The 27,141-nt window shown below is 53.7% G+C and overlaps 5 protein-coding genes across 10 annotated transcripts in view; 1 reads left to right on the forward strand and 4 right to left on the reverse strand.

Annotated features, from left to right (window-relative positions):
• The window catches only part of Vegfb (vascular endothelial growth factor B), a 3,732-nt gene extending 3,606 nt beyond the window's left edge, over nucleotides 1-126 (reverse strand). The window contains exon 1 of the mRNA XM_013020910.1: nucleotides 121-126. Within this exon, the coding sequence (XP_012876364.1) occupies nucleotides 121-126 (6 nt within the window). The remainder of the gene's footprint in view (nucleotides 1-120) is intronic.
• Dnajc4 (DnaJ (Hsp40) homolog, subfamily C, member 4) lies at nucleotides 99-4,764 on the reverse strand. 2 transcript variants are annotated; one of them, XM_013020851.1, is made up of 6 exons: nucleotides 4,437-4,764; nucleotides 3,176-3,269; nucleotides 2,013-2,197; nucleotides 1,750-1,911; nucleotides 385-471; nucleotides 99-295 (listed from the first exon to the last, which is right to left on the reverse strand). In XM_013020851.1, the coding sequence occupies exons 1-6, from the start codon at nucleotides 4,529-4,531 to the stop codon at nucleotides 187-189; spliced, it is 732 nt and encodes a 243-aa protein (XP_012876305.1). In that variant the 5' UTR covers nucleotides 4,532-4,764; the 3' UTR covers nucleotides 99-186. The 2 variants fall into 2 exon arrangements, with proteins under 2 accessions (XP_012876305.1, XP_012876304.1); XM_013020850.1 differs by having other exon boundaries at nucleotides 1,750-1,914; nucleotides 4,437-4,762.
• Nucleotides 4,765-5,292: 528 nt separating this feature from the next.
• On the reverse strand, nucleotides 5,293-9,067 carry Nudt22 (nudix (nucleoside diphosphate linked moiety X)-type motif 22). 3 transcript variants are annotated; one of them, XM_013020847.1, is made up of 6 exons: nucleotides 8,991-9,067; nucleotides 8,229-8,726; nucleotides 7,623-7,721; nucleotides 6,387-6,484; nucleotides 6,152-6,245; nucleotides 5,293-5,458 (listed from the first exon to the last, which is right to left on the reverse strand). In XM_013020847.1, the coding sequence occupies exons 2-6, from the start codon at nucleotides 8,706-8,708 to the stop codon at nucleotides 5,357-5,359; spliced, it is 873 nt and encodes a 290-aa protein (XP_012876301.1). In that variant the 5' UTR covers nucleotides 8,709-8,726; nucleotides 8,991-9,067; the 3' UTR covers nucleotides 5,293-5,356. The 3 variants fall into 3 exon arrangements, with proteins under 3 accessions (XP_012876301.1, XP_012876302.1, XP_012876300.1); XM_013020848.1 differs by having other exon boundaries at nucleotides 8,935-8,995; XM_013020846.1 differs by lacking the exon at nucleotides 8,991-9,067 and adding an exon at nucleotides 8,812-8,983.
• Nucleotides 9,068-9,214: 147 nt separating this feature from the next.
• Trpt1 (tRNA phosphotransferase 1) lies at nucleotides 9,215-11,830 on the forward strand. Of its 2 annotated transcripts, none has more exons than XM_013020975.1 (8): nucleotides 9,215-9,372; nucleotides 9,485-9,570; nucleotides 9,745-9,826; nucleotides 10,710-10,879; nucleotides 10,968-11,142; nucleotides 11,334-11,390; nucleotides 11,489-11,599; nucleotides 11,721-11,830. In XM_013020975.1, the coding sequence occupies exons 2-8, from the start codon at nucleotides 9,493-9,495 to the stop codon at nucleotides 11,798-11,800; spliced, it is 753 nt and encodes a 250-aa protein (XP_012876429.1). In that variant the 5' UTR covers nucleotides 9,215-9,372; nucleotides 9,485-9,492; the 3' UTR covers nucleotides 11,801-11,830. The 2 variants fall into 2 exon arrangements, with proteins under 2 accessions (XP_012876429.1, XP_012876428.1); XM_013020974.1 differs by having other exon boundaries at nucleotides 9,215-9,320.
• A 60-nt stretch (nucleotides 11,831-11,890) lies between these two features.
• On the reverse strand, nucleotides 11,891-26,905 carry Fermt3 (fermitin family member 3). 2 transcript variants are annotated; one of them, XM_013021194.1, is made up of 15 exons: nucleotides 26,821-26,905; nucleotides 26,245-26,412; nucleotides 23,653-23,886; nucleotides 23,311-23,430; nucleotides 23,061-23,229; nucleotides 22,832-22,934; nucleotides 16,069-16,176; nucleotides 15,803-15,937; nucleotides 15,677-15,726; nucleotides 15,465-15,589; nucleotides 15,267-15,373; nucleotides 14,942-15,178; nucleotides 14,598-14,722; nucleotides 12,565-12,706; nucleotides 11,891-12,439 (listed from the first exon to the last, which is right to left on the reverse strand). In XM_013021194.1, exons 2-15 carry the CDS (start codon nucleotides 26,402-26,404, stop codon nucleotides 12,260-12,262), a joined length of 1,995 nt encoding a protein of 664 aa, XP_012876648.1. In that variant the 5' UTR covers nucleotides 26,405-26,412; nucleotides 26,821-26,905; the 3' UTR covers nucleotides 11,891-12,259. The 2 variants fall into 2 exon arrangements, with proteins under 2 accessions (XP_012876648.1, XP_012876647.1); XM_013021193.1 differs by having other exon boundaries at nucleotides 26,245-26,415.
• Nucleotides 26,906-27,141: the final 236 nt, after the last annotated feature.

Here is a 27,141-nt window from a genome sequence, read left to right on the forward strand (position 1 = left end):
CCGCGCGGCCCCGCCCCTCCGCGCGCCCCCTCCCGCGTGCCCCCTGCCCGAGGGCGGGCTACCCCTTTATGCCCCTGAAGGAAGTGGCCAGTCCGGAGTCTGAGAAATCAACTTTATTGCACCCATTGTGGGGAGCAGGCAGCAAGGAGGGGGGCACACTGCAGGCTCCCCCCTGCGGCGAAGCCCTCAGGAGCTGGTGCCCGGGGGCATGATCCCCGGGGCTGGGGCAGGCCCGGAGGCCGACGGCTGCTGTTGCCTCTGCAGGCGCTCCTGCTGGAGCGGGGCTCTCTTGGCCCTGGAAGAGAGCGTTGGGGAGGTCAGGACCGGGTTGGAGGAGGAGGTCGGGCCTGGGCAGGGAGCAAGGGCAGCGCACAGGAGACAGACCTGGCCCTGGCTCGGGTGTCATTGTAGATGGCTGTGATGATCCGATCCTTTTCATCCATGAAATTCCGGTGTACCTGCTCCAACTTCCTGCAAAGCGGGTGCTGCTAACCCCAGTGACTCCAGGATCTGGAGTCTCACAACTTCACATCTGTGGGGACCTTGGCCTACCAGCGGCTGTGATAGGTGGGGAGAGGGCCCCAAAGCCTCAGCTGGCCTGCTCAAGCTTGGTGAGCTGTTCTGAACAGGGGATGCCCAATCAGGAGACGAGGAAGGGCTGTGCAGCTAACATTGTTACTGAACTAGGAAGTTGCTGGCAGTGGGCACAGGCCTCAAGTAGAAAATTTTATGCACAGGTAAGAGAATCAGGTGACACCAACTACCAACTGAGGACTATGGCTTGATGGAGAGGCTCTATTCCAATGTATTTGTTTCTTGTGCAACATTGTGTGTCTCTGTAGTGAGGCCTCTTGTTCTCCCCTGGCTTTTTTGCTTAAGGCTACACTTGAGCCACATCTTCACTTCTTGCTTTTTGCAAGAAGAGTCTCAGAATTGGCTTTGAACCAGGACCCTCAGATCTCCACCTCCTAAGTAGCTAGAATTACAGATGTGAGCTACTGGCACCTGGCTTCTTGTGCATCATTCAGATTGGCTCCAGCTCTTTGGCAGCCAGCACCGAAGACTTATATTCAAATTATGAAGAACAGGAAATTATCTATCTGGGTGTTTTTTGCTTCTTGTTTTTGTGTTTGTTTGTTGTTTTTTACCAGTCCTGGGGCTTGACCTCAAGGCTTGGGCACTGTTCTTTTGCTCAAGGCTATCATTCTACCACATCAGCCAAAGTGCCATTTCTGGCTTTTTCTGTTTAAGTAGTACTAAGGAATTGAACCTAGGCTTCATGCATGCTAGGCAAGTACTTTACCACTTTTTTTTGTTTTTTTGTTTTTCTCGATCATGGGTCTTGAATCCAGGGCCTGGGTGCTGTCTCTGAGCTTTTCTGCTCAAGGCTAGTACTTGGGTGTTCTAGTGGTTAACTGGAGAAAATAAGAGTCTCTTGGACTTTCATGCCTGGTCTGACTTTGAACAGCGATCCTCAGATCTCAGCCTTCTAAGTAACTAGGATTATAGGCCTGAGCCACCAGCGGCTGGCTTTTTGTTTTGTTTTTGAGGGCAGCACATCTTGTCTAGCTCTTTCCAAAACGCTGCCTTACTCAATAAAGAAAAGGCTCTAGAGATCAATTTCACATCATTCTTAGCTTGGGAGACATAAGCATGCAGGCTATGGAGTGTCATGGCTGGCTGACCTTTCTAGGTGTCACCCACCCTCCTACCCTGTCTGCCCACCCCCTCAGGGAGGACAGTACTCACTTGAAGGCAATATAGTGCAGGCCCATGCCTGCCAGCATGAACAGGAGGCAGTACCCCAGCACCTGCTGGTTGTTTTTCTGTTGTTGCTGCCTTGACTCAGGCCCCTGTGGCCTCACATGGTGAAACTGGTTCCAGTATTGTGCATTGGGGGGTTCCCAGGAGCTACTGGAAAACAAAAGGGACAACACGGACATGAGGCTCTCAGAGCCTCCCAGAGCCTGGGGGGTAGGTGCCAGCAGGGTGTTGGGACAGGACCACTGTACCTGTGTGTGTATTGGGAAGATCTGGAATGGGCTGTGGTTCCTGGAGATGTGCAAGAGCTGGCAGAGCGAAGCTGTTGATCGTAGCTACGACGGCTCTCCTCCCGGCTGAGCACATGGTATGCCTCATTTAGTTCCACAAAACGGCTATGCAAGGTGGGGTTCCCTGGATCTCGGTCTGGGTGTAACTGAGGTAGGACAGGGGTCCTCTTATCTCCCTTTCTATGTCTTTCTAGAACCCATCTTGATGATGTCTACCCACAAGAGTTCACAGTATCCCCAAAGTCCTACCTGGGCAGTGACCCTCACACTCAGGCCTGCTTATGCCCCTCCAGGAGGCCAGAAATACAGATATCTGCCCACTCCCCTTCAAGCCCCACCCACCACCAGCCTCCTGTTCTCTCTCTCCATATGCCCTGGTCCATGTTTCTCAAGAGCAGACAGACAGGTCAAGAAAACCAAGCCTAAAGGTGAACACTAGTGGCTCTCGCCTGTAATCCTGTTTATACAGGAGTCTGAGAGTTGAGTTTCACAGTCAAAGCCAACAGGGCAGGAAAGTCTGTGACTTCCATCTCCAGTTAACCACCAGAAAACCAGAAGTGGTGCTATGGCTCAAAGTGGTAGAGCACTAGCCTTGAGCAAAAGAGCTTCAGAACAGTGCCCAGGCCGAGTTCAACATACAACACACAAAAAGAAAACAAAGCCAAACCAGAACACAGTGGGTTCCACCTGTAATCCTAGCTACTCAGGAGGCTGACTGAGATCTGAAGACTGAGGTTCAAAGTCAGTCCAGGCAGGAAAATCCACACACAAAAAAAGGTGGAGTAGAGGTGTGATTTAAGTGGTGTAGTGCCAGCCTTGAGCAAAAAAGGCTAAAAGATAATACCCAGGCCCTGAGTTCAAGCCTCAGAACTGGCACAAAAAAAAAAGAAAAGAAAAGAAGAAGAGAGTAAGAAAGACAGAGACAGACAGAGAGAGAGGAAAGCCTAGCACATCCAGCAGGATCTCTGGTCTGTTCCCCAAGCCTTCCCTCATTTCTCATCCCCGTGCAGGCTGAAGGAAGGGATATGACAGAGACACATGTCAGCTTCTGTGGACTTGGGCTGCTCCCTACCCATCTGGCTCAGGTTTCTGCTTCCTTCCTCCCCACCTTGGCAGCACTGTACCTCCTTGGACTTGATGAAGAAAGCTCTTTTAACTTCTTCAGCACTGGCACCAGGATCCACACCCAACAATTCATAATAATTACTGGGCCCAGACCTATGGAGAGAGGCCCAAACCAGCAGAGGCTGAGGGAACCCATAAAGAACCCCTGCTATCCTCTTCCAACCTCCCTGGACCTCACCCTCCATTTCTACCACCAGCTCAGGAGAGGCTGTTAGTCCCAAGGCAGACCTGGCCCCAAATCATCTGTCCCTTTGGGGGTTATCTCAGGACTGATTCAGATCAGAACTCAAAGTGTCATCCTCAGACCCTTGTACTACCACCAGAAAAGCTTGTTTAAAACAGCAGATTGAGCTGGGAATGTGGCTTAGTAGTAGAATGCTTGCCTAGCATGCATGAAGCCCTGGGTTCAATTCTTCAGGGATTTCAGGGACCAGAGCTCAAGCCTCATGACCACAAAAACAAAACCCCCAGCAGATCTCCTGAACTAGGGATGTAGTGGAGTGATACAACTCCTGCTGGGCATTAGTGAATCCCCAAGTACAACCCAAACACTGCAAAAGAACAAAAAGTAAAAGCAACAGATTCCCAGGTGGCTGGTGCCTTTAGTTCCAGTTAGTTGGAAACTGAGACAGGAAAATCTCATGAGCCTGGAGGCCAATCTGGGCCTCCAGAAAGCCAATTACTTCCTGGGATCTCATTTCTCCAGATCTGACTCTCCACGAAAGGCCTAGGGATCTGCATCTTTTTCTTTCTTTTCTCTTTTCTTTTCTTGTCCTGGGGCTTGAACTCAGGGCCGGGGCACCATCCCTGAGCTTCTTTTGCTCAAGGCTACCACTCTATCACTTGAGCCACATAGCCACTTCCGGATTTTTCTGGTTAGTGGTGAGGAATTGAACTCAGAGCTTCGTGCATGCTAGACAAGCACTCTACCACTAAGCCACATTCCCAGTCTGAATCTGCATCTCTGTACCCAACGTCCCCTAGGGAGTTATGCGGAGATGCTTGACGGACCCTAGTTCATGAAATTTCTGACCTGCCACTTAACCTACTGTCTGTCCTTGGGGTCATCTCTCAAAGCTCCAGTGTCCTCGGCTGTGCCGGGGAGTGTTACCTGAGACAAGCCTACAAAGCAGCTGACGCTGAGTGCCGAGCCCACGGCTCCCTCGGCACGCAGAGCCGAGCCTGGGCTGGGCTGGGCAGGGCTAAGCCTGGATGGCCTCACAGAACCCCCCTGACCCTCGGGCCCGGCCCTGCACTCACCGCTGCCCGGCGGCCGCTGCGAGGGCCCGGGTGGGAGGGTGGCAGGGCCACGGCCGGCACAGGCGCAGGGGCAGCAGGGGCCACAGGGGCGGCATGGCGGCGGGCGCGCAGCTGGGGAGAGGAGGCCGCTAAGAGGGGCGCCTGAGACCAGGTTGGGCCAGGCCTGATGCGCTCCGGGGCCCGGGACAGAGGACAGCAGTGTGGCCCAGGGACGGCTGCTTTTCTCAGGTTCATACTGGCTAATCAGACCCAGCCGACCCCCTCCCTCGCACTGACCAGGACTCGAGACGCCCCTCCTCACCCCCCGGCTTTTAGGGGTGGTGGGCGAAGGAGGAGCCAGAACCAAGCCCCGCCCCTCCCCTCACTCACAGACTCCGAGGTCGCCGCCATTTCCCGGGGCAACATAGGCCCCGCCCTCCCGTTTTCATTGGCTTAGATATCAGTTCAGACCACGCCCGTGGGGCGGGACGATGCGGACGGGCGACAAAGAGCCTGCCCCCGGCATTCCCATTGGCCTTAGACGTCGGGCCCGAGGTCCAACCAGAGACACCGGCGGGAGGGCCGGCGGGCGAGCTGCGGGCGGGAATGAGCGTGATTCTCAGCCGAAGCTTCGGCCGCGCTGCCTCCCGGAGTCGTGCTCCCGGGATTGTTGCTCTGCTCAGCGGCAAGGCACGTTTCCCAGAGCTTTCTGGAATCTCATTAGAGTTTGGCATAGGAGGCGGGGCTCCAGCTCTAGCTTGCAGAGGGGAAATCCGAGCCTGGGCTGGTTCTGATCTCCCCCCCCACACACACACCACTTTCCCTCTTGTCTCCACCCAGAGCCCGCCTCTCACAGAAACAGCAGATACCAACGGGATTCAAGAATAAAGTGCTTTATTGTCCTCAGACTTTTGGTGACAGGCCTAGGGTCCTTGGGCGAGTCAGGAAGGACTTCCTCGGACCTGGTTGTAGAGGAGGATGGCGCCTTTGGCTGAGGGGCAGAGCTCAGTCCACAGCTCTGTCTCCTGCAATCGCTGCATCCTCTGCAGGAAGACAGTGAGACCCACACCTCCATCCCTGACACCTACTAGGGCTGTGCCCAGAATTTCTCTGTACCGGTCTATCCCTATTTCTGCACCGGAGTCTGTTAAGGGGACTGAACTAAGCACAGCGCCTGTGGCTCCTGACTGTAATCCTAGCTATTCAGGAGGCAATCGGAGGATCGAGGTTCAAAGCCAGCCAGGGCAGACAAATCCTAGACAATCTTTTTTTTTTTTTTGCCGGTCATGGTGCCTGAACTCTGGACTGGGCGTTGTCCCTCAGCTTTTCAGCTCAAGGCTAGCGCTCTACCACTCGAGCCACAGCGCCACTTCTGGCTTTTTCTGCTTATGTGGTGCTGAGGAATTGAACCCAGGGCTTCATGCATGCAAAAGCAAGCACTCTACCACTGAGCCACCTTCCCAACCCCTCCTAGAGAATCTTATCTCCAATTAGCCACTTAAAAGCCAGAAGTGGAAGTGTGACTCAAATGGTAGAGCACTAGAACTAGCTTTGAGAGACAACGCTAACGGACAGCGTCCAGGCTGAGTTCGAGCCCCAGCTTGAGCCTATGTCTATGACTCTGGAGGAGACCCGGGCCTGGAAGTCCTGTCTCCTCTAGCTGTTCCCTCCTCACCACGTCTCACCAGACTTCCTTGAAGACCTCAGCCTTGGCGTCCCAGTTTGCTCCCCAGTACCTGCATCTCCACAAAGATGATTCCTGCAGACTCATGCGCCTCAGGCCCTCCGCTCAGGTAGTAGCTCCTCACCTCTTCAGAAGTGAGGCTGCACCTGAACAAGAATATGAGGGTGGCCAGGGAAGTGTTCAACCCTGCAAAATCCTTATGGAATCCCAGCTGCCTCAGCCCTGTCTCTCATCACCCCCCCCCTCCTAAGCTCTCCAGGATCCTGTGCACCCCAGAGCCTACTCACTGCACATAGAATTCAGCACTGGCCCGGCCGGCGCTGGTCTCATTTCTGGCGATGCCCAAGAGGAGTGGCTGGCTCAGGGTGAGCAGTGGCAGGTTCACCTGGGGCAAGGGGGATTCCACCTGTCAGTGTCCACTGACCACACAATTGCCCTCCTCAGTGGAGAACAACCTGTTACACTTTGTAGCATTGCGACATTTTTCAGTTTAAGTACCAGTATCACAGAATGTCATATCTTAGGAATGTCCATTTTACAGGTGGGAAACCAGAACAAAGAGACTAACTTGTCCAGGGAAATCTCTTCACCCAAGGGAAGTTGATTTAGTAACTAAGTCCCTTATTTATTCTTCCTTCAACAATCTTAGGAAAGGGAATATATTTATCTTCATTTCCACTATTGAGAGGAGAACCCAAAACTAGTCACTGGTGACTCATACCTATAATCCTAGCTACTCAGGAGGTTGCGATCTGAGGATTCAGGTTTGAATCAGGCCAGGGAGGAACGTCTAAGAAACTTTTTTTTTTTCTTTGTCAATCACGAGGCTTGAACTGAGGGCCTGGGTACTGCCCTGAGCTCCTTTGCTCAAAACTAGTGCTCGCCACTTTGAGCCAAGTGCCACTTCCAGTTTTCTGGTGATTAACTGGAGAAAAGTCTCATGGACTTTCCTGCCCAGGCTGGCTTTGAACCGCAATTCTCAGACCTCAACCTCCTGAGTAGCTAGGATTACAGGCTTGAGCCTGGCTATGTGAGACTCATCTCCAATTAACCACCAAAAAACCGAAGTGGAGGTATGGCTTAAGTGGTAATTGGCCTTGAGTGAAAAATGGTAAGGGATAGCAACCAGGCCTTGAGTTCAAGCCATATTACTGGCACATGTACACACACACACACACACACACACACACACACCACGAACCAGAGGTCCAGGGAGGTAAGTGTTAGAATTCCACTTTGAGTATGCCCAGCTCCAAAACCAAGTTCTTTCCTTGGTGCCACCCAGACTCTGCAGACCCTCTCACTAGTTTAAGGCCTGTAGAATTCTTTTTTTTTTTAACTGTTCTTTTTATTTGTTTTGGTCTTTTCTTTTTTGGTACTGAGGATCAAACCCAGGACGTAGAACTTGCTAAGCAAGTGCTTTGCCACTGAGCTACATCCCAGCCCAAGGCCTGTGGAATTCTAGCAAGTTCTACCCTCTCCTTTCATGCCTACCATGCTATACCAGCCTCCCCTCAACTCACCTCATCACAGATCTCCTGCAGCACACTGGAGAAGAGCTCACGTACCACCAGCTCCCCAGGAAGGGTCTTGTGCTGGGGGACATCACCAGGGCACAGGACCTGGGAGAAGTCAGGCTCAACCTCTGCCTTCTGCCTCTTCTCACCCTGTCTTCTTTCCTTTTGCTGGCCCTGAAGGGCCTGAGGTAAGGGTCTTATGACCCTTTAGCCCAGACCATTCTTTATAAGGTGGCAAACAGTAGTTTGGCAGGATAAAGCATTGACTTCCTGTCCTCTCCCATCCCCACTGTTTCCCAGCTTCCCATAGGTCTGTTGTAGGTTGGGCGTGTAGCTAGGTCTACCAGATGGCATTGAGGGCCCTGTCACGGCCTGGCAGTGGTGACAGTCCTGGGCCACTCTCAGCTCGGCTTGTACCTGCTCCTGGGACAGCTCTTCAGAAGGGCACTGCGGCAGGGGACACTGCAGAGCTGTCCTGGACAGACTTTACAGAGAAGAACTAGGCTTATTTTCCTTTCAGGGTTGTGCCCTCCAGAGCTGGGCGGGCTTAGAGGCCCAGTTCCTCACAGGTGTGTAGGACTTTGTGCTTTTGTACCTATCCTGGCATCTCACCTGAGGCTCAGGATGCCCACCAGGCACATCCACCAGCCCTGGAGCTTCGGCCACCTGCCCAGAGCGGCGCAGGAAGACCAAAAAGTCATCAGTAGTGGCCAGAGCAGCACCCACCCCCAGTGGGTCTGCCAGATAGGCTTGCTTGTCACCCCAATCAGCAGCTCCCTGCTGTCGCAGCCAGGAGGCTGAACTGGCCCAATTGGTGCCCAGGAAGTCTCGGTAGGAAGTAAGACCCAGGCGCAGGAGTAGCTGTGGTCCTGGTGAGTCAGTGGGTGCCAGCGTGGCGGAGTGAAGACGGAACTTGGGGGCATCGAAGAGCCAGGGTTGGGACTGTAGCCGGGTTTCCCAGATGGCAGTGATGGTCTTGTCATCTCCTGGCAGGAAGCGACGGTCATAGGCTGGGCTCAGCTCCACCTCTACTTGCTCCTGGGGCAGCCCCCCAGGAGGGCAAAGCAGCATCAGGGATACCTCAGGGTCCATGATGTAGTCGGAGCAGATCTAGGAAGGACACAGACGGACTGTCACCCCAGGAAACGCATCGCTACCCCCCTGGATCCCGCAGCTGGTCCCTTCAGCCGCAGACCTGAGGGGACTGAAATCCCAGCCCTTCGGAACCTCCAGGACCACCCTTTGGGCAGTTAGTGTCCTATCATTCCCCAGAGCCCCGAGCCCGGCTGAGGTGCACGGGACTCGGGGACCTCCCTACCACACAGGGGCCCTGGGACCCCCAAAGGCTGTGCGCCCCTGGCCCAGGAATCCTGCCTTCAGCCCGGAACGTGCAAGGTCCCCGGAAGCTGCAGCCTCACCCGCCCTCTGCGCCCTTAGGCTCCGCCCCTTCCCCCAAACGGAAGTGCACGCCCCTTTCTCCCGCGGCTTCTCATTGGCTGGTGGAGGCGAGTCGCTCAGGTTCCGGCACGAGTCCCCGCCCACCGCGGCGGCTGGTCTGAGTTCCTGCCCCGCCGGTCCTGTCCCGGGGTGCCCGCGTGCACGCCGGCCGCGCCTCCCCGGGCCGGCTCCCCAGCACCGCCGCGGCCCGGAGCGCGGGGCCAGGCTCCCAGGGCCTCGTGATCTCCAGGGTGACGGTGACCTTGGGCAAGTGACGCCAGCTGGGCTTTAGTTTCTTCTCTGCACCGGGGGTTGGAGGGTAGGAAGCAGATTAAATAAACCGCACTTGGCTTATCCTCAGCTTTGTGACTTTCTGGGGCCATGGGAGGAGCCTTTAAAGCAGTCTCCCCACCAGTCACTGCTCCCCACAGGTCTTGCTATGATGAGCGCCTCTGGAGGAAAGAGACAGGAAGCTGCAGGGCCCAGGGGTAGACGGGCTTCCAGACCCAGCGAACAGGTGCGCCTCCCTCCACTCTCAGCCCAGTGTGGGGAGGACAAGGGAAGGGACCCTGAGCTCTGGCTTCCTGGTGGCTGAGGGAGACCAGTGGGTCATACTGGTCCTGGAGACCACAGGGTAGGTAGCAGGGTAGGGTCCCTATGGAAACCCTAGTTATCTGCTGGGCTCTTTCAGAACCGAGATGTGCAACTGTCCAAGGCTCTGTCCTACGTCCTGCGCCATGGAGCCTTGAAGCTGGGGCTTCCCATGGGGGCTGGTAAGTCGTCTGTGTCCCTTCCACCATGGCTCCCTACACTGTCTAGGAGGAAGGCCCCAAGGGTACAGCAGGGATAGGCCTCATATCATGTCCACTGGGATAGGAACTCCTATTTGGCCCAGGCCTAGTGATATCCCTTCCAGCTGGGGAGAAGGGTGTGGAAAGCAACTGGTATTTACTTGAGTGTTCACTCTAGGCCAGGTACTAAGTCCTTTATCTGTGGGTTTTTTGTTTTTGGGGTGTGTGTGTGTGTGTGTGCATAGTGGGACTTGAACTTAGGACCTTCTGTTTTTCCTTAGCATTTTTGCTCAAGGCTGATGTTCTACCACCTGAGCTATATCCCCACTTCTTGCTTTTTGGCAGTGAAATGGAGATAAGAAACTCTTTTTTTTGGGGGGGGTCCAGTTGTGGGGGCCTGAACTCTGGGCCTGGGCGCTGTCCCTCAGCTCTTCAGCTCAAGGCTAGCGCTCTACCACTTGAGCACAGCACCACTTCCAGCTTTTTTCTTTCTGCTTATGTGGTGCTGAGGAATCGAACCCAGGGCCTCTGGCATGCAAGGCAAGCGCTCTACCACTGAGCCACCTTCCCAGCCCCGCGATAAAAAAAACTCTTTAAGATTTGTCTGCCCAGGCTGGTTTCAAATCAGGATCCTCAGATCTCAGCCTCCTGCATAGCTAGGATTATAGGCATGGGCCGTCAGTACCTGGCTAAGTCTTTTGTCTGTGTGACTCTTTACATTCAATTCCTCTTTTTATGTTCATTAAAGAAACAGAGACCCAGAAAGGGTCTAAAGGCCCTTGGGATTTCTGGGCCCAACCTTGGTTTGAGCCAAGGCTCAAGTAAGGCTGAAGCAAGGCTGCTCCTGAGCACCCTGTGCCCACAGATGGCTTTGTGCCCCTGGACCACCTCCTGCAGCTACCTCAGTTCCATAGCTTCTCAGCTGAGGACATAAAGCGTGTGGTGGAGACCAATGGGAAGCAGCGATTTGCCTTGCAGCAGGGAGATCCCAGCCTTGGCCTCCTCATCCGGGCCAATCAGGGTCACTCTCTGCAGGTGGGTGCCAAGAGAACAGATGGAGAGCCAGGTGGGACCCAGTCTGCCATGGGGTTCTCACGGCTGCTCATACAACCATCGGTTACAGGTACCTGAGTTGGAGCTGATGCCCCTGGAAACACCTCAGGCACTGCCCCTGATGCTAGTCCATGGTACATTCTGGAAGCACTGGCCATCTATCTTGCTCAAGGGCTTGTCATGTCAAGGAAGGACACACATCCACTTGGCCTCAGGACTGCCTGGTGATCCTGGTGTCATCAGTGGTCAGTATCCTCTTCATCCACCTAGTCTCACCCCTCCTCCCTCTCAGCCGCCCTCCAAGTGTCGCAGCATCACTTGTGCAAGGCCACCTCTGCTTTGCAGGGGCATCATCCCCTTCATCCCAGGGCCCCATTCTGTCCAGGTGTGCTGACTGTGGTCTCTAGGCCTTAGCTCCAGTTGTCCCTGCCTGCAGGCTTGCGCCCCAACTGTGAAGTGGCTGTGTTCATCAATGGACCTCTGGCCCTGGCAGGTGAGTGTGGACACAGCAGGGACCAACCTACATCTTTTTTCAGTTTGGGGGTGGTGGGGGAGATGGGACCTGAGTCACATCTCTAGCTCTGTCTGCAGATGGAATCCCCTTCTTCCGCTCTGCCAATGGAGTGATCCTGACCCCAGGGAATGCTGATGGCTTCCTGCTCCCCAAGTACTTCAAGGAGGCCCTGCAGCTGCGCCCCACCCGTGAGAACTGCCCCTGCCCTACTCCCCTCCCCCCACGTGCCCGAAGCCCGTGCCCTTCTGCTCTCAGCCTTTCCTCCAGCCCCCAGCTCTACTCATCTCCATTCTCTTATCTCTATCCCAGGAAAGCGTCTCTCCTTGGTCAATGATAAGGAGACAGAATACCAGAGTGGCCCTAGCACAGCCCCTGAGGAAGAAAGATGATCCAACAATAAAATATTTATTATTAAAAAAAAAAAAAGAAATCTAGGACTGGGGCATGGCTCAAGTGGTAGAGAACTTGCCTAGCAAGCACAAGACCCTGGGTTCTATCCAAGTACTATCAAATCAACCAATCTAAAAAAAGTCACAAGAGAAAAAAATGAGTTTGAAACTGAGACTCCTCATCCTGTAGCTACTCCTGTGCTCAGGGGTACAGAGAGATGGTGGGTACAGGCCTTGGCCTCTAGAGAGGGAAGACAAGGGAAGAAGGGCTCTGTATCCTTCCTAGCTAGGAGGTTGCAGCAGAGTGAGGCCTGGCCAGGGCTCTGGTCTGCCAGTGACCGCAGCGGAAGGTGCCCAGCTTGGCACATGCCTGGGGGGGGGGTCAGTGCAGCCCACTAGGTGTGGGCTCTGGAATGGCCACGAAAGGTTGTGAGCACATCAGGGGCAACCTGGCTGTCCTTATAAGGCCTCATGGCCCCCAGTGAGCTGTAGGAAGAGATCCTCGTCCAGCTCCTCCCCACGGGCTCGCTCCCGGGTGGACAGGAAAATGTAGCCCCCGATGTATTCATGCACAATGCGGCAGCTGGCAGACACGCAGCTGAAGGCCACGTTGATGTGCTCGTCAAACTCGATGGCCACCTGCAGGTAGACGGTCAGAGGGCCGGTGGGCAGGTGAGATTAGGGAGCAGCCCTGCCCTGCCCTGGTAGAGCCTGGCTGGCCAGCTGTCCTGTCTGTCCCGTCGATCCCCTCCCCCAGGGCCCACCTGCCGGATGTCCCAGTTGACATTCCACTGGCGCATGTTACTGAAGCGCCAGGTCTTCACCACGTCGCCCATGGCCAAGTCGATTCGGATCAGTCGGTTGTTAGCAATGCCAAGGATCTCGTCTTTCCTGCTGCCCTTGAACCTGATCCCAGGAGGGATAGTGTGAGTGAGGCCGCCAAGCTGTGTGGCCCCCAGGAAGCACCCAGACAGCACACACAGCACAGGAAGCACCCAGACAATATGCACAGCACTCCAGAACCAACTATGGCGAGGGAGAGAGATCCTGTGCCTGCCCCAGCTCTGCCACACTCCCCAGCTGAGCCACCCTAAGCAGGTCATTTCCCTCATCTAGAAAGAATCATGGGTAGGGTGGTACATGCCTGTAATTCCAGTTACTTAGGAGTTTTTCGCAGGGAGCCCAGGCAGAAAGGAAGAGCAACCCTGACTCAGAGGCAAAATACTGCCCAGTGCTCCGCCTGTCATCCTAGCTACACAGGAGACTGAGATTTGAGGGCTGAGGTTCAAAACCAGTCTGCGCAGGAAATGAGACTTTTTTTTTTTTTTTTGTCTGGTCGTGGGGCCTGGGCGCTGTCCCTCAGCTCTTCAGCTCAAGGCTAGCGCTCTACCACTTGAGCCACAACGCCACTTCCGGCTTTTTTCTTTTTGTTTATGTGGTGCTGAGGAATCAAACCCAGGGCCTCAGGCATACAAGGCGAGCGCTCTACCACTGAGCCACCTTCCCAGCCCTGGGAAATGAGACTCATCACTAATTTACCACCAGAAAACCAGAAGTGGCGCTGTGGCTCAAATGGTGAGTGCTAACCTTGAGTTCAAGTCCCATGATCAAAAACAACCACAAAAAAAAAAAAAAATTAGCTGGGCACTGGTGTCTCATACCTATAATCCTAGCCATAGGTTGAGACCTGGAGGATCACAGTTTGAAGTCTGATTCAAGCCAGCAAAAAGCTTGATTTGAGGCATGGCTCAAGTGGTACAGTACCGGCTGAGAAAGAACACAAGGCTATGAGTTCAAGCTCTGGTACAAGAAAAAAAGGAGGGGGAAGGATAGAGGCATGACACATGGTGAAATGTTTGCCTATCTAGAGGCCTGTGTGTGTGTGTGTGTTTATAGTTTTGCCAGTTCTAGGGCTTGAACTCAGGGCTTGGGTGCTGTTTCTGAGCTTTTGTGCCCAAAGCTAGTGCTTTGTCACTTTGTGCCTTAATTCCATTTCTAGTTTGTTTTTTTTTTTGTCGGTCGTGGGGCTTGAACTCTGGGCCTGGGCACTGTCCCTCAGCTCTTCAGCTCTAGGCGAGCACTCTACCACTTGAGCTACAGCGCCACTTCCGGTTTTCTGGTGGTTTATTGGAGATAGGAGTCTCACGGTCTTTGCTGCCCGGGCTGGCTTTGAACCGCGATCCTCAGATCTCAGCCTCCTGAGTAGCTAGGATTACAGGCGTGAGCCACCAGCGCCCGGCCCATTTCTAGTTTTTTGGTGGCTAATTGGAGATAAGAGTCTCACAGACTTTCTTTCCCAGGCTGGCCTTACACTGTAATCCCTAAATCTCAGCCTCCTGAGTGTCTAGCATTACAGGTGTGTGCCCAGCTGAAGCCTCTGTTCCAACACCAGTACTGCCAAAACCCACACAAAGCATTATATGGGTATTTCGGTGTCTCACAAGTCATCCATGTCTTTAGTAATTGTGTTTGTGTGGTTTTTGGCATCGTCATCTTTGCCTCTCTCCTGTCGTGGGGATGAATAATGACGTGGCCTCCTTACGCCAGCTCCATACCACAGGGCAGCTGACTGAGGCCCAGACAAGGAAGGCAGATTGGGACAGCACTGGCTTTCCTGCTTTGTCTCTTATATTAGTTATTGGGTGCAGAATTGGGAGGGGGGTTGTGTGCCTCAGTGTTCCCACTAACAGGGAAGTGGAAAGGATGAGGATCCTGTCTAGGACCCACTGTTAGGAAGCAAGCGTAAAGCAGCAGGCAGACAGACCCGTGGCAAGGCAGGGCTGGGCTGCCCTCATACCTGACCATGACGTAGGAGATGCCGAAGTCGGGCAGCGACTGCCAGGCCTGGATGAAACGCAGCTGGGCCTCGCTCAGTGACAGCTGGGCCACATTCTGGTGGGCTTCCAGGATCCGTGGAGTCAGCTGCAGGGCCATATTGGTGAGGGGCTGGTGGTGGCTCTCCAACCCCATCCTCAGAAAGTCAGGGCACTGAGCCCCAGGAAGGGCAGTGCCCGCCGTCCTCCCGGGGAGGTTTCAGGGGCACAGTAGAAGGGAAAAGAGAGCATGTGCTTTCCTAAGGAAGGCTCTGTGGAGATCTGGGGTCAAAGCTGTGGTTACTCCCACCCACATCCCCTCTGGCACCTGCTTGGCCTTGAACTTGCGCTGGAATCGGGGGGCAACGAGACCATGAGGGTTGAGGCTCTCAGCGGAGGCATCGGAGCCCTGGGGTTGGCTGCCGGATCCCCCGCCGCCGCCGGCCCGCTGCAGGTTGAGGAAGGCCAGAATGGCCTGCACCTCGCTGGCGTAGCTGCTGTCTGCCATGGTGCGGCCCTTGGCAGCCAGGCGGCAGCCAGCCATCCAGTGGGCATACTGCTGCTCCTGTAGCGGGAGACAGGAGTGAGGCTTGGAACCAGCCCTGGGGCCAGGCGCAGGCCCCGCCCCTTGGCCCCGCCCTCCCCAGCCTCACATCCTGGCACCGCAGGTAGATCTCGCTCATGCCCTCCGGTGAGGGCACCAGGAGTTTGATGCAGAACTTCTGGCCAGAGACGTTGACCTCGGGGACCACCTCACAGCCTGCAGGGAGAAGGGGGCGGTGGTCTACACAAGACAGGGAGGGCTGGCCCCACCAGATGTCCTTTGTCCCCAGGCTGTCCAGGCCTCTCACCCTTGAGGTTGAGCTGCTGAATGGGGTCCCCGGGAGCCTCTTCCTGACTCTTGTAGTACGAAAGCGTGGTCTCCTTGAACACCACCCAGTGCTGCCGGTAGCCCTTTAGAGTCAACTTCCGGGGCCTGATGGGGGAGGGGTGGGGAGTAGGAGGTTTGAGGACTGTCTTTGTCCCTCCCTCCCCCACCATCCACACGGGGCCCCAAACCTACCGGAAGATTCGGAGATAGTCTTTGAGTTCTGGGATGGTGGTGAGGCTGTCCTAGGGGGAGGAGTGGAATCAAAGAGTGCCCCGTGTTGAGCCCCACGCTGAACCTCAGACAGGAGTGTCTCCTCACCAGCACGTCTGTGGGGGCCGAGCCCTCCAGCTTCACCTCCAGGTTGCTCAGGGCTGCATCCAGGTCATCCAAGCCCTGGTCAGGGCTGGCCGGCTCCCCCATGGCCCCGCTCTGGGACAGCTTGTTGATGTGGTACTGGGGGGCGCATGGTCAGGAGAGGCTGAGTACACCCATCCAGCCCCTAATGGTGCCCCAGCCTGGGCTTTGCCTCCCCCCACCCAGGGCTCTTTCTGTCAGAGTCCCGCTGTCCTGGGATGCCAGGGCACCTGCAAGGCTGCAAACACCATCATCTCCTCCTCCGTGCAGTCGATCTCCTCCAGCAGCAGGTCCCAGCGAGCTTGCTCGTACAGCTGCGTCAGCCGCACCGGGTCTGTCTGTAATAACCAGGGGGTAGCGGGGGCCAGGCTGGTCAGATCATCTGGTCTGGACACCCAGGCTGTGGCCCCACCCCACCCAGCTACCAATCCTCTGGTACCCAAGCAGGCACCAGTGTTTTCTCCTCTGTTGTGCATTGCTCACTATCCATGCTACAGCTCAGCAGGAAATGGCTTCCCCGGGGCAGCTGACCAGCCCTCATCCAAGGGATTATAAGCTACAAGAAGGATGCAATCAGGAAAGGCTTCTCTGAGGAGGGAGCTTGTTAAGCAGCACCCTAGGGGGGATAAGGTGCCACTAGAGGGAAGGAAGATAGAAGAGGAATCTAGGGAGAAGGAACAGAGAAGGTAAAGGCAAAAAGGGGTCCCAGTTACCCAGAGAAGTATGTCCTATGTCTCACCCAAAATAAAGACACTTAAAAAAAAGAAAAGGATGGGGGGGGGGACGGTTACAGGGGGAACTGGGAATGTAGTTTAGTAGTAGAGTGCTTGCCTAGCATGCATGAAGCCCTGGGTTTGATTCATTCCTCAGTACTACATAAACAGAAAAAGCCAGAAGTGGTGCTGTGGCTCAAATGGTACAGCACTAGCCTCAAGCAGAAGCTCAAAGGACAGGGCCCAGGCCCTGAGTTCAAGCCCCAGGACTGGCAAAAAAAAAAAAAAAGTCCAGGTGCTGATGGCTCACATCTGTAATCCTAGCTATTCAGGAGGCAGAGATCTGAGGATCACAGTTCAAAGCCAGCCTGGGCAGGAACGTCTGTGAGAAGCTGGGCGCCGGTAGCTCACACCTGTAATCCTAGCTACTCACGACGCTGAGCTCTGAGGATCCAGGTTCAAGGCCAGACCAGGCAGGAAACTCGGTGAAACTTTTTTTTTTTGTCGGTCGTGGGGCTTGAACTCTGGGCTGGGCGCTGTCCCTCATCTCTTCAGCTAAAGGCGAGCACTCTACCACTTGAGCTACAGCGCCACTTCCGGTTTTCTGGTGGTTTATTGGAGATAGGAGTCTCATGGTCTCTCCTGCCCAGGCTGGCTTTGAACCTTGATCCTCAGCTCTCAGCCTCCTGAGTAGCTAGGATTACAGGCGTGAGCCACCAGCGCCCGGCTCCATGAAACTCTTACATCCAATAAACCATCAGAAAACTGGAAGTGGCTCTGTAGCTCAAGTGGTAGAGCGCTAGCCTTGAGCTGCAGAGCTGAGGGACAGCGCCCAGGCCCAGAGTTCAAGCCCCACAACCAAAAAAAAAAAAAAGGACAACTTCAAGACCACAGCAGCAGGTAGGATGCAAAGTAGCCAGGACAGCAGAAGGCAAGTACAGGAAGAACCCAGATCAGCAAGAACTCAGATTGGGTGAAAAGCAGCCATTTGCATGGCCGAGCCCAAAGGAAGTCTCCAGCTTGAATCTTCTGAATGAGAGGCCTGGGTGGGCTGGAGTGAGGGCTGGAGAAAGTCTGCAAAAGGATCAGGTTCAGCATTGGCACATTTTAGCAAAGCTGCTGGCCTAACCCCTAGAGACCTAGATAGGGTAAAAAAAAAAAAAAGCTTGGAGGAGCCAGGCACAGATATCTGACACCTGTGATCCTAAGTGCTCAGGAGGCTGAGACCAGAGGATTATAGTTTGAAGCCAGTGTGGGCAGGAAAGTCCAAGAGACGCTTATTTCCAATTAACCACAAAAAAAGCCAGAAGTAGAGGTGTGGCTCAAATAGTAGAGCCCTAGCTTTGAGCTGAAAAAGCTCAGAGACAGCACCCAGACCCTGAGTTCACGCCTCAGCACAAGCACCAAAAAGAAAACGAAAAAAAGAGGATATCAAAATGACTAAGAGGCAGTGCAAAAGGGTGGACGGTGTTAGTCACTGGGGAAATGTAAATTACAAGCAGAGGAAAAGCTGACTGCTGGATTGGTGTGGGAGGGCAAAGAGACAGACACCAACCAACTTTCTGAAGCAGCGAAATGTTCAAACATGGATATAATGATTGCACAGTGGCGCACATTTACTAAGAATAACCAAACCGAACATTTACAGCATAGGATGTGAGTTAAACGTCAAGGAATCTCTTCAAGCAAATAGCCAGGCCTGGTAGTAAACCACTATGATCTCAGCACGTGGGTAGCTGAGGCAGGAGGGTCATGAGATTGAGGCCAGCCTAGGCCATATAGTTAAAGAATCTGTGTTAAAGAATCAAAACTGTTATGGAGCTGGGCACCACCGGCTCACACCTATAATCTTAGCTACTCAGGAGGCTGAGATCTGAGGACCATGGTTCAAAGCCAGCCCAGGCAGCAAAGTCATGAGACTCTTATCTCCAATACACCACCAGAAAACCGGAAGTGGTGCTGTGGCTCAAGAGGTAGCGCTCTTGCCTTGAGCTGAAGAGCTGAGGGACAGCCCTCCGGCCCAGAGTTCAAGCCCCACGACCGACAAAACAACAACAACAAAGAATTATCTTCATAGCTTGAACATTGGACTGGGTGTTGTAAGAAATTCAGAGATGGTTTAAAGTACAAGGGACAGAAACTTCCAGGCAGGGGAGATCAGAACTGGCTGATGGTGTCAGACCCCACCTTACTCTAGGGGTGTCTGCAACTCCCCAACTACAAGACCCCCCCAAGAAAATTTTCATATCCCCCCCAAATTCTTTTTTAACAAATATAAGGAAAGGTCATGTTAGTTATATGCAAATATCACACCTTTAGTACCTTTAATTTTTATGTTTTTGTGGTACTGGGGACTGAACCCAGGGTCTCATACATGCTAGAAGGGACTGATCCCACCCCCTAAGCTACAGCACCCCAATCTTTTTGTGTGTGTGTGTGTGTGCTGATCCTGGGGCTTGAACTCAGCATCTGGGCACTGTCCTGAGTTTTTTTTTTTTTGCTCAAGGCTAGTGCTCTAGCACTTGAGCCACAGCACCACTTCTAACTCTTTGGAAATTCATTGGAGATAAAAGTCTCATGGAGGGCTGGGAAGGTGGCTCAGTGGTAGAGTGCTTGCTTTGCATGCATGAGGCCCTGGGTTCGATTCCTTAGCACCACATAAGCAAAAAAAAAAGTCTCATGGACTTTCCTGACCAGACTGGCTTTGAACCACGAGCCTCAGATCTCAGCCTCCTGAGTAGCTAGGATTACAGATGTACCACACCAGCTTGTGGCCATCCCCAGTCCTTTGGACAGGGCCTTGGTAGGTTGCCCAGGCTGGCCTCAACTTGTGATCCTCTTGTAACAGTATCTCTCTCCATGAGTGCCTTGATCATTTTTGTACTAAATTTGTATTAAAGGTTTTTTTTATGTGTGCCAGTACCTCGGCTTGAATTCAGGGCCGCACCTCATGCTTACTTGGTTTGCTACATTAGCTGGCATTCTACCACTTGATGGCACCTCCAGCTCTACTTTTCACTAGTTAATTGGTACTGGATTCTCAAGGATTTTTCTGACTGGCTGACTTTGAACCTTGATCTTCTAGACCTCAGCTTCCTGAGTAGCAAAGATTACAAGTATGAGCTACTCAGTGCTCAGTGCTTAGTCCGTGAGATCTTATCTCCAATAAACTACCAGAAAATCCAAAGTAGCGCTGTGGCTCAAGTGGTAGAGCACTGGTCTTGAACTGAATTGCTGAGGGACAGTACCTAGGCCCAGAGTTCAACCCTAACCAACAACAAAAACAAAACAAAAACAAAAACCACCACCAACAACAAAGAATAAACTACAATTGATGAGAAGAAAAGTTCAAAAAGTATTATGGAAGATAAATTTTAAAAAACCCAAAAACTTCCAAGGCCCAGCGCCAATGGCTCATACCTGTAATCCTTAGCTGCTGAGATCTGAGGATGGCTGTTCAAAGCCAGCCCAGGCAGAACATCCATGAGACTCTTATCTCCAATTAACCACCAGAAAACTGGAAGTGACACTGTGGCTCAAGTGGTAGAGCGCTAGCCTTGAGCAAAAGAGCTCAGGGACAGCGTACAAGCCATGAGTTCAAGCTCCATGACTGAAAGTAGAAAAAAAACACAAAGAGGGGCTGGGAAGGTGGCTCAGTGGTAGAGCGCTTGCCTTGCATGCCTAAGGCCCTGGGTTCGATTCCTCAGCACCACATAAGCAAAAAGAAAAAAAAGCCGGAAGTGGCGCTGTGGCTCAAGTGGTAGAGTGCTAGCCTTGAGCTGAAGAGCTGAGGGACAGCGCCCAGGCCCAGAGTTCAGGCCCCACGACCGGACCTCCAAAACAACAACAATAACAACAAAGCCAGCCAGGGCAGAAAACTCGCTCTTATTTCCAATAAAGCATCAATAAAGCTGGAAGTAGAGCTGTGGCTCAAGTGGTAAAGCACTAACCTTGAGGGAAAAAAAAAAAAGCTCAGGGATAATATTCAGGCCCCAAGTTCTAGCACAAAGAAAACAAAACAAAACAAAAAACTCACAAAGCTGAAAAATAAAAAACAAAAGACTCTTAATTCCAATAAACCACAATAAAACCGGAAGTGGTACTGTGGCTCAAGTGGTAGAGCACTTGCCTTGAGCTGAAGAGCTCAGGGACAGCGCCCAGGCCTAGAGCTCAAGCCCCACAACTGGCCAGAAAAAAAAAAATGGACTAAGATGTAAAGGGAAAGTGATTGCCACTGGGTGTGGAATGTCTTTTGTCATGATAAAAATGTCCTCAAGTTTGGTGGTGATAATTACACAGTTCTGGGAACATTTCAAAAATGGCTGGGTGCTGGCTCATGCCTATAATCCCAGCTCTTCAGGAAGCTGAGATCTGAGGATCATGGTTCAAAGCTAGCCCAGGCAGGAGAATCCATGAAACTATCATCTCCAATTAACTACCCAAAAAACTGGAAGTTGGAGCTGTGGCTCAAGTGGTAGAATGCCAGCCTTGAGCACAAAAGTGCAGGGACAGCACCAAAGACTCTGAGCTCAAGCCCCAGGACTAGCACTAAATAAGTATATAAATATATACATAAAGAAATAAAATCATAAAAGAAAGAAAAACCAACCTATAGTATATTGCAAAATGATTGGAATAGTATAAAGTTCCAAAGACATAAAAACATCTATAATCCTAAGTACTCAGGAAGCTAAGATCCGAAGATTGCAGTTGGAAGCCAGCCAGGGCAGGAAAGTCCATGAGACTCTTCTCCAATTAATCAGCAAAAAAACAGAAGATGAAGCTGTATATCTATCAAGAAGCAGAGTATGCCAGGTGCCAGCGGCTCATACCTGTAATCCTTGCTACTTGGGATGGTGAGTTGGAGGCCTGTTAGTCCCCTGTGATTAGAGCTAAGGAAGAAATTTCTGAGCAGAAGGTTAGACAGTGGGAGATGCCAAGAGCCTAAGGTGGTGTTTAAATGCATAAAACGCAAGATTCAAGATTACCAGGAGGAAGACAAGAGATAGGGGAAGCCCAGAGAGCAGCCTAGAGCTCTCCAATCAGCAGCTGAGTTCTAGCTCCAGTAGTGACATACACGTATCACATACATACACACACACACACACACACACACACACACACACACACACACACACACACACACTAAGAACTGGGTAGAAAGGGACAATGGGACAGAAAGCATTGAAGCCAGGGTCACCTCAGAGGCTGGTGGATGGGGACAGAAGACACCTGGGCAGGTTTGGCAGGCGGAGTTGAAGAATACCTACAGAAAGCTTCCAGCAGTGCAAGTGCCCGGCAGACAGCCATGTCTAGATGTTTTACAGAGATCTGGGGTCACAGGAGGAACGAGAGGCTGGGGCAGTGAAGGAGACAGATGCACAGAGCTTACCATTGCTACTGGTGGCAGTGGATGGCAGCCAGCCAGCCAGACAGACAGGGTCCCCTGGGGCCACCCTAAAAGCCCCTTCCTCACTATCACTGCCTCTCAGGTCCAGTTGCTGTCCCTCCAGGGAGCCTTCCTGGACCACAGGCTTCCTTTCCTCCAGAGCCTCAGACTCCAGGGTTCTTGGTCAAATAAACCTTTGCTTTCTTCCTTTCTTCTTTCTTTCTTTCTTTCTTTCCTTCCTTCCTTCCTTCCCAGTCATGGAGCTTGAACTCAGGGCCTGGTCACTGTCTGTGAGCTGCTTTTGCTCAAGGTGAGCGCTCTACCACAGTGCCACTTCTGGCTTTTTCTGTATATGTGGTGCTGAGGAATCGAACCCAGGGCCTCATGCATGCTAGACAAGCACTCTACCACTAAGCCACATTCTCAGCCCTAAACCTTTGCTCTTTATAAATCACTTGGGCCCAGGTATTTTGTTACAGCAACTCAAAATGGACTAAGATGTAAACGGAAAGTGATTGCTACTGGGTGTGTGTGGGGGGTCTTTTTTCGTGATAAAAATGTTATAGCCGATGCTGGTGGCTCATGCCTGTAATCCTAGCTACTCAGGAGGCTGAGATCTGAGGATCACGGTTCAAAGTCAGCCCGGGCAGGAAAGTACGTGAGACGCCTATCTCCAATAAAAACTACTAGAAAACTGGAACTGGCACTGTGGCTCAAGTGGTAGAGCGCTTGCCTTGAGCTGAAGAGCTGAGGGACAGCGCCCAGGCCCAGAGTTCAAGCCCCACAACTAACCAAAAAAAAAAAAAAAGTTCCAAAGTTTGGTGGTCATAGTGCTCCTCAGGTGGCTCCAGAGGCCCCTCTCCCCTTCCCCCCTCCGCCCCCTCCGCCTACCTTGGGGTCCAGGTCAAAGAAGCTGTAGTACTTGAAGCGCAGCCAGAGCGTGTCCCCCGCCTTGATGTTCTGCTGCATGAGGCAGCGCGAGGAGTCCAGCCATCTAAACCATGCATAGGCAGGTGTGAGCGTTGGGGGCCATGAGGGAGGCGGGGACTGTGAGCACACAGGTAGGGCCTGGAAGCCTGGGGGTGGGGAATACAGGGAGAGCCAGGAATGCGCCGCACACCTGCTATGGAGCTGCGTCTTGTCAGCCAGGGAGCCAGGCCGGGGCAGGCGCTGCAGCAGCAGTGGGTCTGGTGGCGGCTGTGGCCGGCTCAGCATGCGGTAACAGGCCTCCGTCTGCTCGCTGTCCGAGAAGTGAGCTGGCATTCCTCTATACAAAGCAGGGGCCATGCCTGCAGGCAGGTAGGGAGAAGTCAGGTCTGTCCCTAGCTTGGGGCTCGATCCTAGCCCTAGCTTGGCCCAGTTATGCTCACCCCCAGCCAGGACGACCTTGGTCAAGTCATAGATCTCTTCCTCTGGCTCCTTCTCCTTCTTCTTCTTCTCCTTCTTCTCAGGAGCCCGCAGCAGAGACAGCTCCTCAGGGTGCCGGATGCCTGAGGGCAGTGGGGCCCCAGTACTCCCTGAGGTCCTGCCCTGCGAGTTATCTCCCATGTCACCCCTCAACACCTCAGGGGTAGGTTCATAGCCTTGCCCATTTGGGCAAAGATGAGAAACAGGACAGGTGACAATAAGGACAGGTGACCGGCTGGGCCTGGCAAGGGTGGGGACTTGAGCCTAGCAGAGGATGGTGGGTTGAAGCCCATCCAGCTACTCACTGAGCAGGCGGCAGATGGCGGCCACAGACTGGAAGAGGGGCTTGGAGAAGCTGGCGCGCAGGCGCAACGCACAGCGGTTGGGCAGCCGCAGGATGACCGGCCTGTGCTGTGGCCCAAAGAAGAGGCGAGCGTCAGCCAGGATTCCGTACTTGTCCAGTGTCCAGTGGGTCTGTAGCAGCCATCGTCTCTTCTGCTCCCACCAAATGGCATGATCAGACCAGTCCTGCTTTCGATCTGGGGGAGGGAAAGAAATGGGGGGACACATCAGCCTTGGGGGCGGGGGGCTCCACCCAGCCTGCTCCTCTTTCTACCCAGACAGCACATCCCAGGATCATGAGACAACACAATGGCTCTTTGCTACCTGAACCTTGCTGGTTCTTCTGGGCTCAATCTTTACATCACTCCCCGGAGGTGCCCCCTAACCCAGAATCTGGGTGACCCAATCTTGAAAGCCCTATCTTTTTTTTTTAATTGTGAAAATACTGTACAGAGGAGTTACAATTACATGGGCAAGATAATGAGTACATTTCTTATCAAGCAGCATTGTTGCCTCCTCCTTTGTTTCCCCTTCCTATCCCTTCCTATCCCCCTCCCACCCTGAAGGCCCTATCTTGGCCCTTCACCCACTGGGACTGGGGCTGCCTTTGTACAGCACCTGCTATGTCCTCCAGGGCTGATACTCTCTCTTGAGGCAGACTGTATGTGTCTTCAGAATGTCTGTATCTTCTCAGAGCCTGGGATTTGCCCAGCAAGGAGCAGCAAGCACTCTAAACATTGACTACTTTCTAGCTGGGTGACCTTGAGCAAGACGCTTTGCCTCTTTGAGCCTCAGATTGTGTGTGTATGTGAGTGTGTGTGTGGGGGGGGTGGTACTAGGTTTTGAACTCAGAGCCTGGGCACTGTCCCTTAGCTTTTTTGCTCAAGCCTGGCATTCTACCTCTTGAACCACAGCTCCATTTCTGGCTCTTTTTTTTTTTTTTTTGTCGGTCGTGGGGCTTGAACTCTGGGCCTGGGCGCTGTCCCTCAGCTCTTCAGCTCAAGGCGAGTGCTCTACCACTTGAGCTACAGTGCTACTTCCGGTTTTCTGGTGGTTTATTGGAGATAGGAGTCTCACGGTCTCTCCTGCCCGGGCTGGCTTTGAACCTTGATCCTCAGCTCTCAGCCTCCTGAGTAGCTAGGATTACAGGCATGAGCCTGTGTCCAGCTATGACTTGTCTTTTTTTTTTGTCAGTTGTGGGGCCTGAACTCTGGGCCTGGGCACTGTCCCTTAGCTATTCAGCTCAAGGTGAGCGCTCTACCGCTTTAGCCACAGCACCACTTCCAGCCTTTTCTGCTTATGTAGTGCTGGGGAATTGAACCCAGGGCCTCATGCATGCAAGGCAAGCACTCTGCCACTGAGCCACCTTCCCAGCCCTAGGGCTTGTCTGAAGTGGCAGTTTCCTTGGCCTTGCTACCCAAGGAGCTGTCCCTGTTTGAGTGCCAGCACTAAGTGGTAGCCCTGGTTAGACACTTGCTCAGTCACACTCTAGGTGCTAGAAACTGAACTGGCTGAACCCCAACATCTAATGTACTTAAGAGCGACTAGGGGTAGGAGTGTGGGGAGACTGTTCCCACTGCGGGACCTCAAGCTGCATAGACCTGCTGGGAGAGGCATCCCAGTGATGGAGCAGGGGAGGCTGACTCCATGTCCAGGACTTGCAGTAACCACGTGCAGCACCCTGGGACCAATCAGTCCTTAAACTCGAGTCCTGGCTTAGCCCAGGTCTCATGCGGGCTCTGACACCGGCTCTGTCTGACACCCTCTGCTCCCACTTCTCCTTTCACAGCCTCTTCAGGCCACTAGGCCTCCGCCGTGTGACCAGGGACGTATCTTAGGGACAGGGCTAGCCAGTTAGACTTCGTTGCTCCTGGGCTGTAGCCATGGTAGGCTGGCCACATCTAGGAAGTCTGTCCCCCATGTGTAGCCTAGGACCCAAGCTCCTGACCAAATTCTTTGGGACTGGCTTCTGCACCCCGCACCCTCCCCCACCCGCTCCCTCTTATCAAGTTATGCCTGCCATCCTCCCAGGAAGTGAGCCCCCACTGTGGCAGGAAAGGACAATGAGAAGCCCCCCTATCGCTGGTCTCCCGTATCTCCACCAGTGACACCGCAGGCAGCCCTGGTGCTGTAACTTCCTGTGGGGGCAGGGCCTGCCTACCCCAGGCTTGTCACCAGCCTGTGGGCCTTTGCCTAGGAGGAAGTGTGGGAGCAAGCCTCAGTCCCCTAAGCCTCCCCAGGCTTCGCCTCTGGTCTCAGGAGCCTGACCTGGGCCTTGGCCCTGGCAAGCAGTCCTCTGCTGCCTGTATAAGTGGGTGCACGAAGGAGAGTTCTGGCTGCTCTTTGGGGAACCAGAAGTAGAACCTCTGGAGTGGGAGGAAGGGAGGCAGGGAAATGGGAGGGAGGAGAACTTGAGGAAATGCCTTTTTTGGAACCAAATGATTAAGCTGATGACTGAGTCACTGTGACACAGCATGGTCAGCTGCGCAGCAGTGATGGCCCGGAAGTGCCATTGGTACCCGTTAGTCCCAGTGCCATGTGCAGTACAGACTCACTGATCTCTTCCACGATCTTCAGCAACACCCCTCCAATGTGCGATTCTCCTGTGACCCGGAGGGTCACTGACTGGGCCTCGGGGTCCTCCTCGCCCACGAATACCCGTAGCTCCCAGGATGAGTCAATGTAGTCCCCGGAGGCTGTCTTCATGCCCGCCATGGCTGCTTCTGCTGGAAGGAGGGGGTGGGCAGTGCTGCAGCCTGATCGCTTCCCAGGTTTAAGGGAGAGCCCCACGGTGCTGAGGCACATGGCTGGCAGAGAGCAAGCCCATGGACAAGGCGGCACTGCGGTAATCTGAGCCAACCACAGACCCTTGCTGTTGGGGTGCTGTGAAGGCTTCCTTGGAGACCATGTTGTCTAGGTTGCAACCACCTGCTCCATGCCAAAGCTCAGCCTAACCCCGGAACTGTACCCTACCAGTAGCTTGGTGCAGACCCACCTTACCAGGGTGAACTTAGCTCAAACTGAGGCCTACAGAAGCGGTAGGAAGAATGGCTACCTCCTGTGGAGAGGCAGGTTGGGCAGGGGCTACAGGCAGCCCAGGGGAAATGGGTCCAGGGTCTGGTTGAGCTTACCTTGCCTGCAACGGGCAGGGGCTGCAGGTGGTGCTGGAGGCCCACCAGCCCTGGCCCGGCTGCACACCTGCACCCAGAAGACTGGGTTCCTCTGCTCAGAGCTTCCCTTATTGTACAGGGCAGGGCTGGCCCCACCCCGGGGTGGGCTGGCGCTGGGTGCAGGAAGTACTGCCAGCAGAGGGCTCTGGGGGGGCCCCTCCTGCCTTTGGCCCCAGTGCTCAGGAAGCGAGGGACCCAGCAGCACAAAGCTGTGTCCAATTTGAATTAGAGGCGCTCCAATGTTAGGGGTTGATTGCCTACAAAGGAGGCATCCCCGACCTC

This window comes from Dipodomys ordii, unplaced genomic scaffold (assembly GCF_000151885.1).
Source record: "Dipodomys ordii isolate 6190 unplaced genomic scaffold, Dord_2.0 Scaffold54, whole genome shotgun sequence".
NCBI classification, from domain to species: Eukaryota; Metazoa; Chordata; class Mammalia; order Rodentia; family Heteromyidae; genus Dipodomys; species Dipodomys ordii.

Excerpts from the sequence above, each read along its gene's own strand:
- Dnajc4 (XM_013020850.1), bottom strand. The coding sequence starts at position 4,531 with ATGCCGCCCCTGTGGCCCCTGCTGCCCCTGCGCCTGTGCCGGCCGTGG. Across the intron at positions 1,915-2,012 it reads TCTTCCCAATACACACACAG|TAGCTCCTGGGAACCCCCCA; the intron begins GTACAGTGGTCC and ends TTTGTTTTCCAG. Across the intron at positions 296-384 it reads GACACCCGAGCCAGGGCCAG|GGCCAAGAGAGCCCCGCTCC; the intron begins GTCTGTCTCCTG and ends GCTCTCTTCCAG.
- Nudt22 (XM_013020847.1), bottom strand. The coding sequence starts at position 8,708 with ATGGACCCTGAGGTATCCCTGATGCTGCTTTGCCCTCCTGGGGGGCTG. Across the intron at positions 7,722-8,228 it reads GTGGGCATCCTGAGCCTCAG|GTCCTGTGCCCTGGTGATGT; the intron begins GTGAGATGCCAG and ends GACTTCTCCCAG. Across the intron at positions 6,485-7,622 it reads TGCAGGAGATCTGTGATGAG|GTGAACCTGCCACTGCTCAC; the intron begins GTGAGTTGAGGG and ends CCCTTGCCCCAG.
- Trpt1 (XM_013020975.1), top strand. The coding sequence starts at position 9,493 with ATGATGAGCGCCTCTGGAGGAAAGAGACAGGAAGCTGCAGGGCCCAGG. Across the intron at positions 10,880-10,967 it reads ATCAGGGTCACTCTCTGCAG|GTACCTGAGTTGGAGCTGAT; the intron begins GTGGGTGCCAAG and ends CATCGGTTACAG. Across the intron at positions 11,143-11,333 it reads TGATCCTGGTGTCATCAGTG|GCTTGCGCCCCAACTGTGAA; the intron begins GTCAGTATCCTC and ends CCCTGCCTGCAG.
- Fermt3 (XM_013021194.1), bottom strand. The coding sequence starts at position 26,404 with ATGGCGGGCATGAAGACAGCCTCCGGGGACTACATTGACTCATCCTGG. Across the intron at positions 15,590-15,676 it reads GACTATCTCCGAATCTTCCG|GCCCCGGAAGTTGACTCTAA; the intron begins GTAGGTTTGGGG and ends CTCCCCCATCAG. Across the intron at positions 12,440-12,564 it reads TCAACTGGGACATCCGGCAG|GTGGCCATCGAGTTTGACGA; the intron begins GTGGGCCCTGGG and ends GTCTACCTGCAG.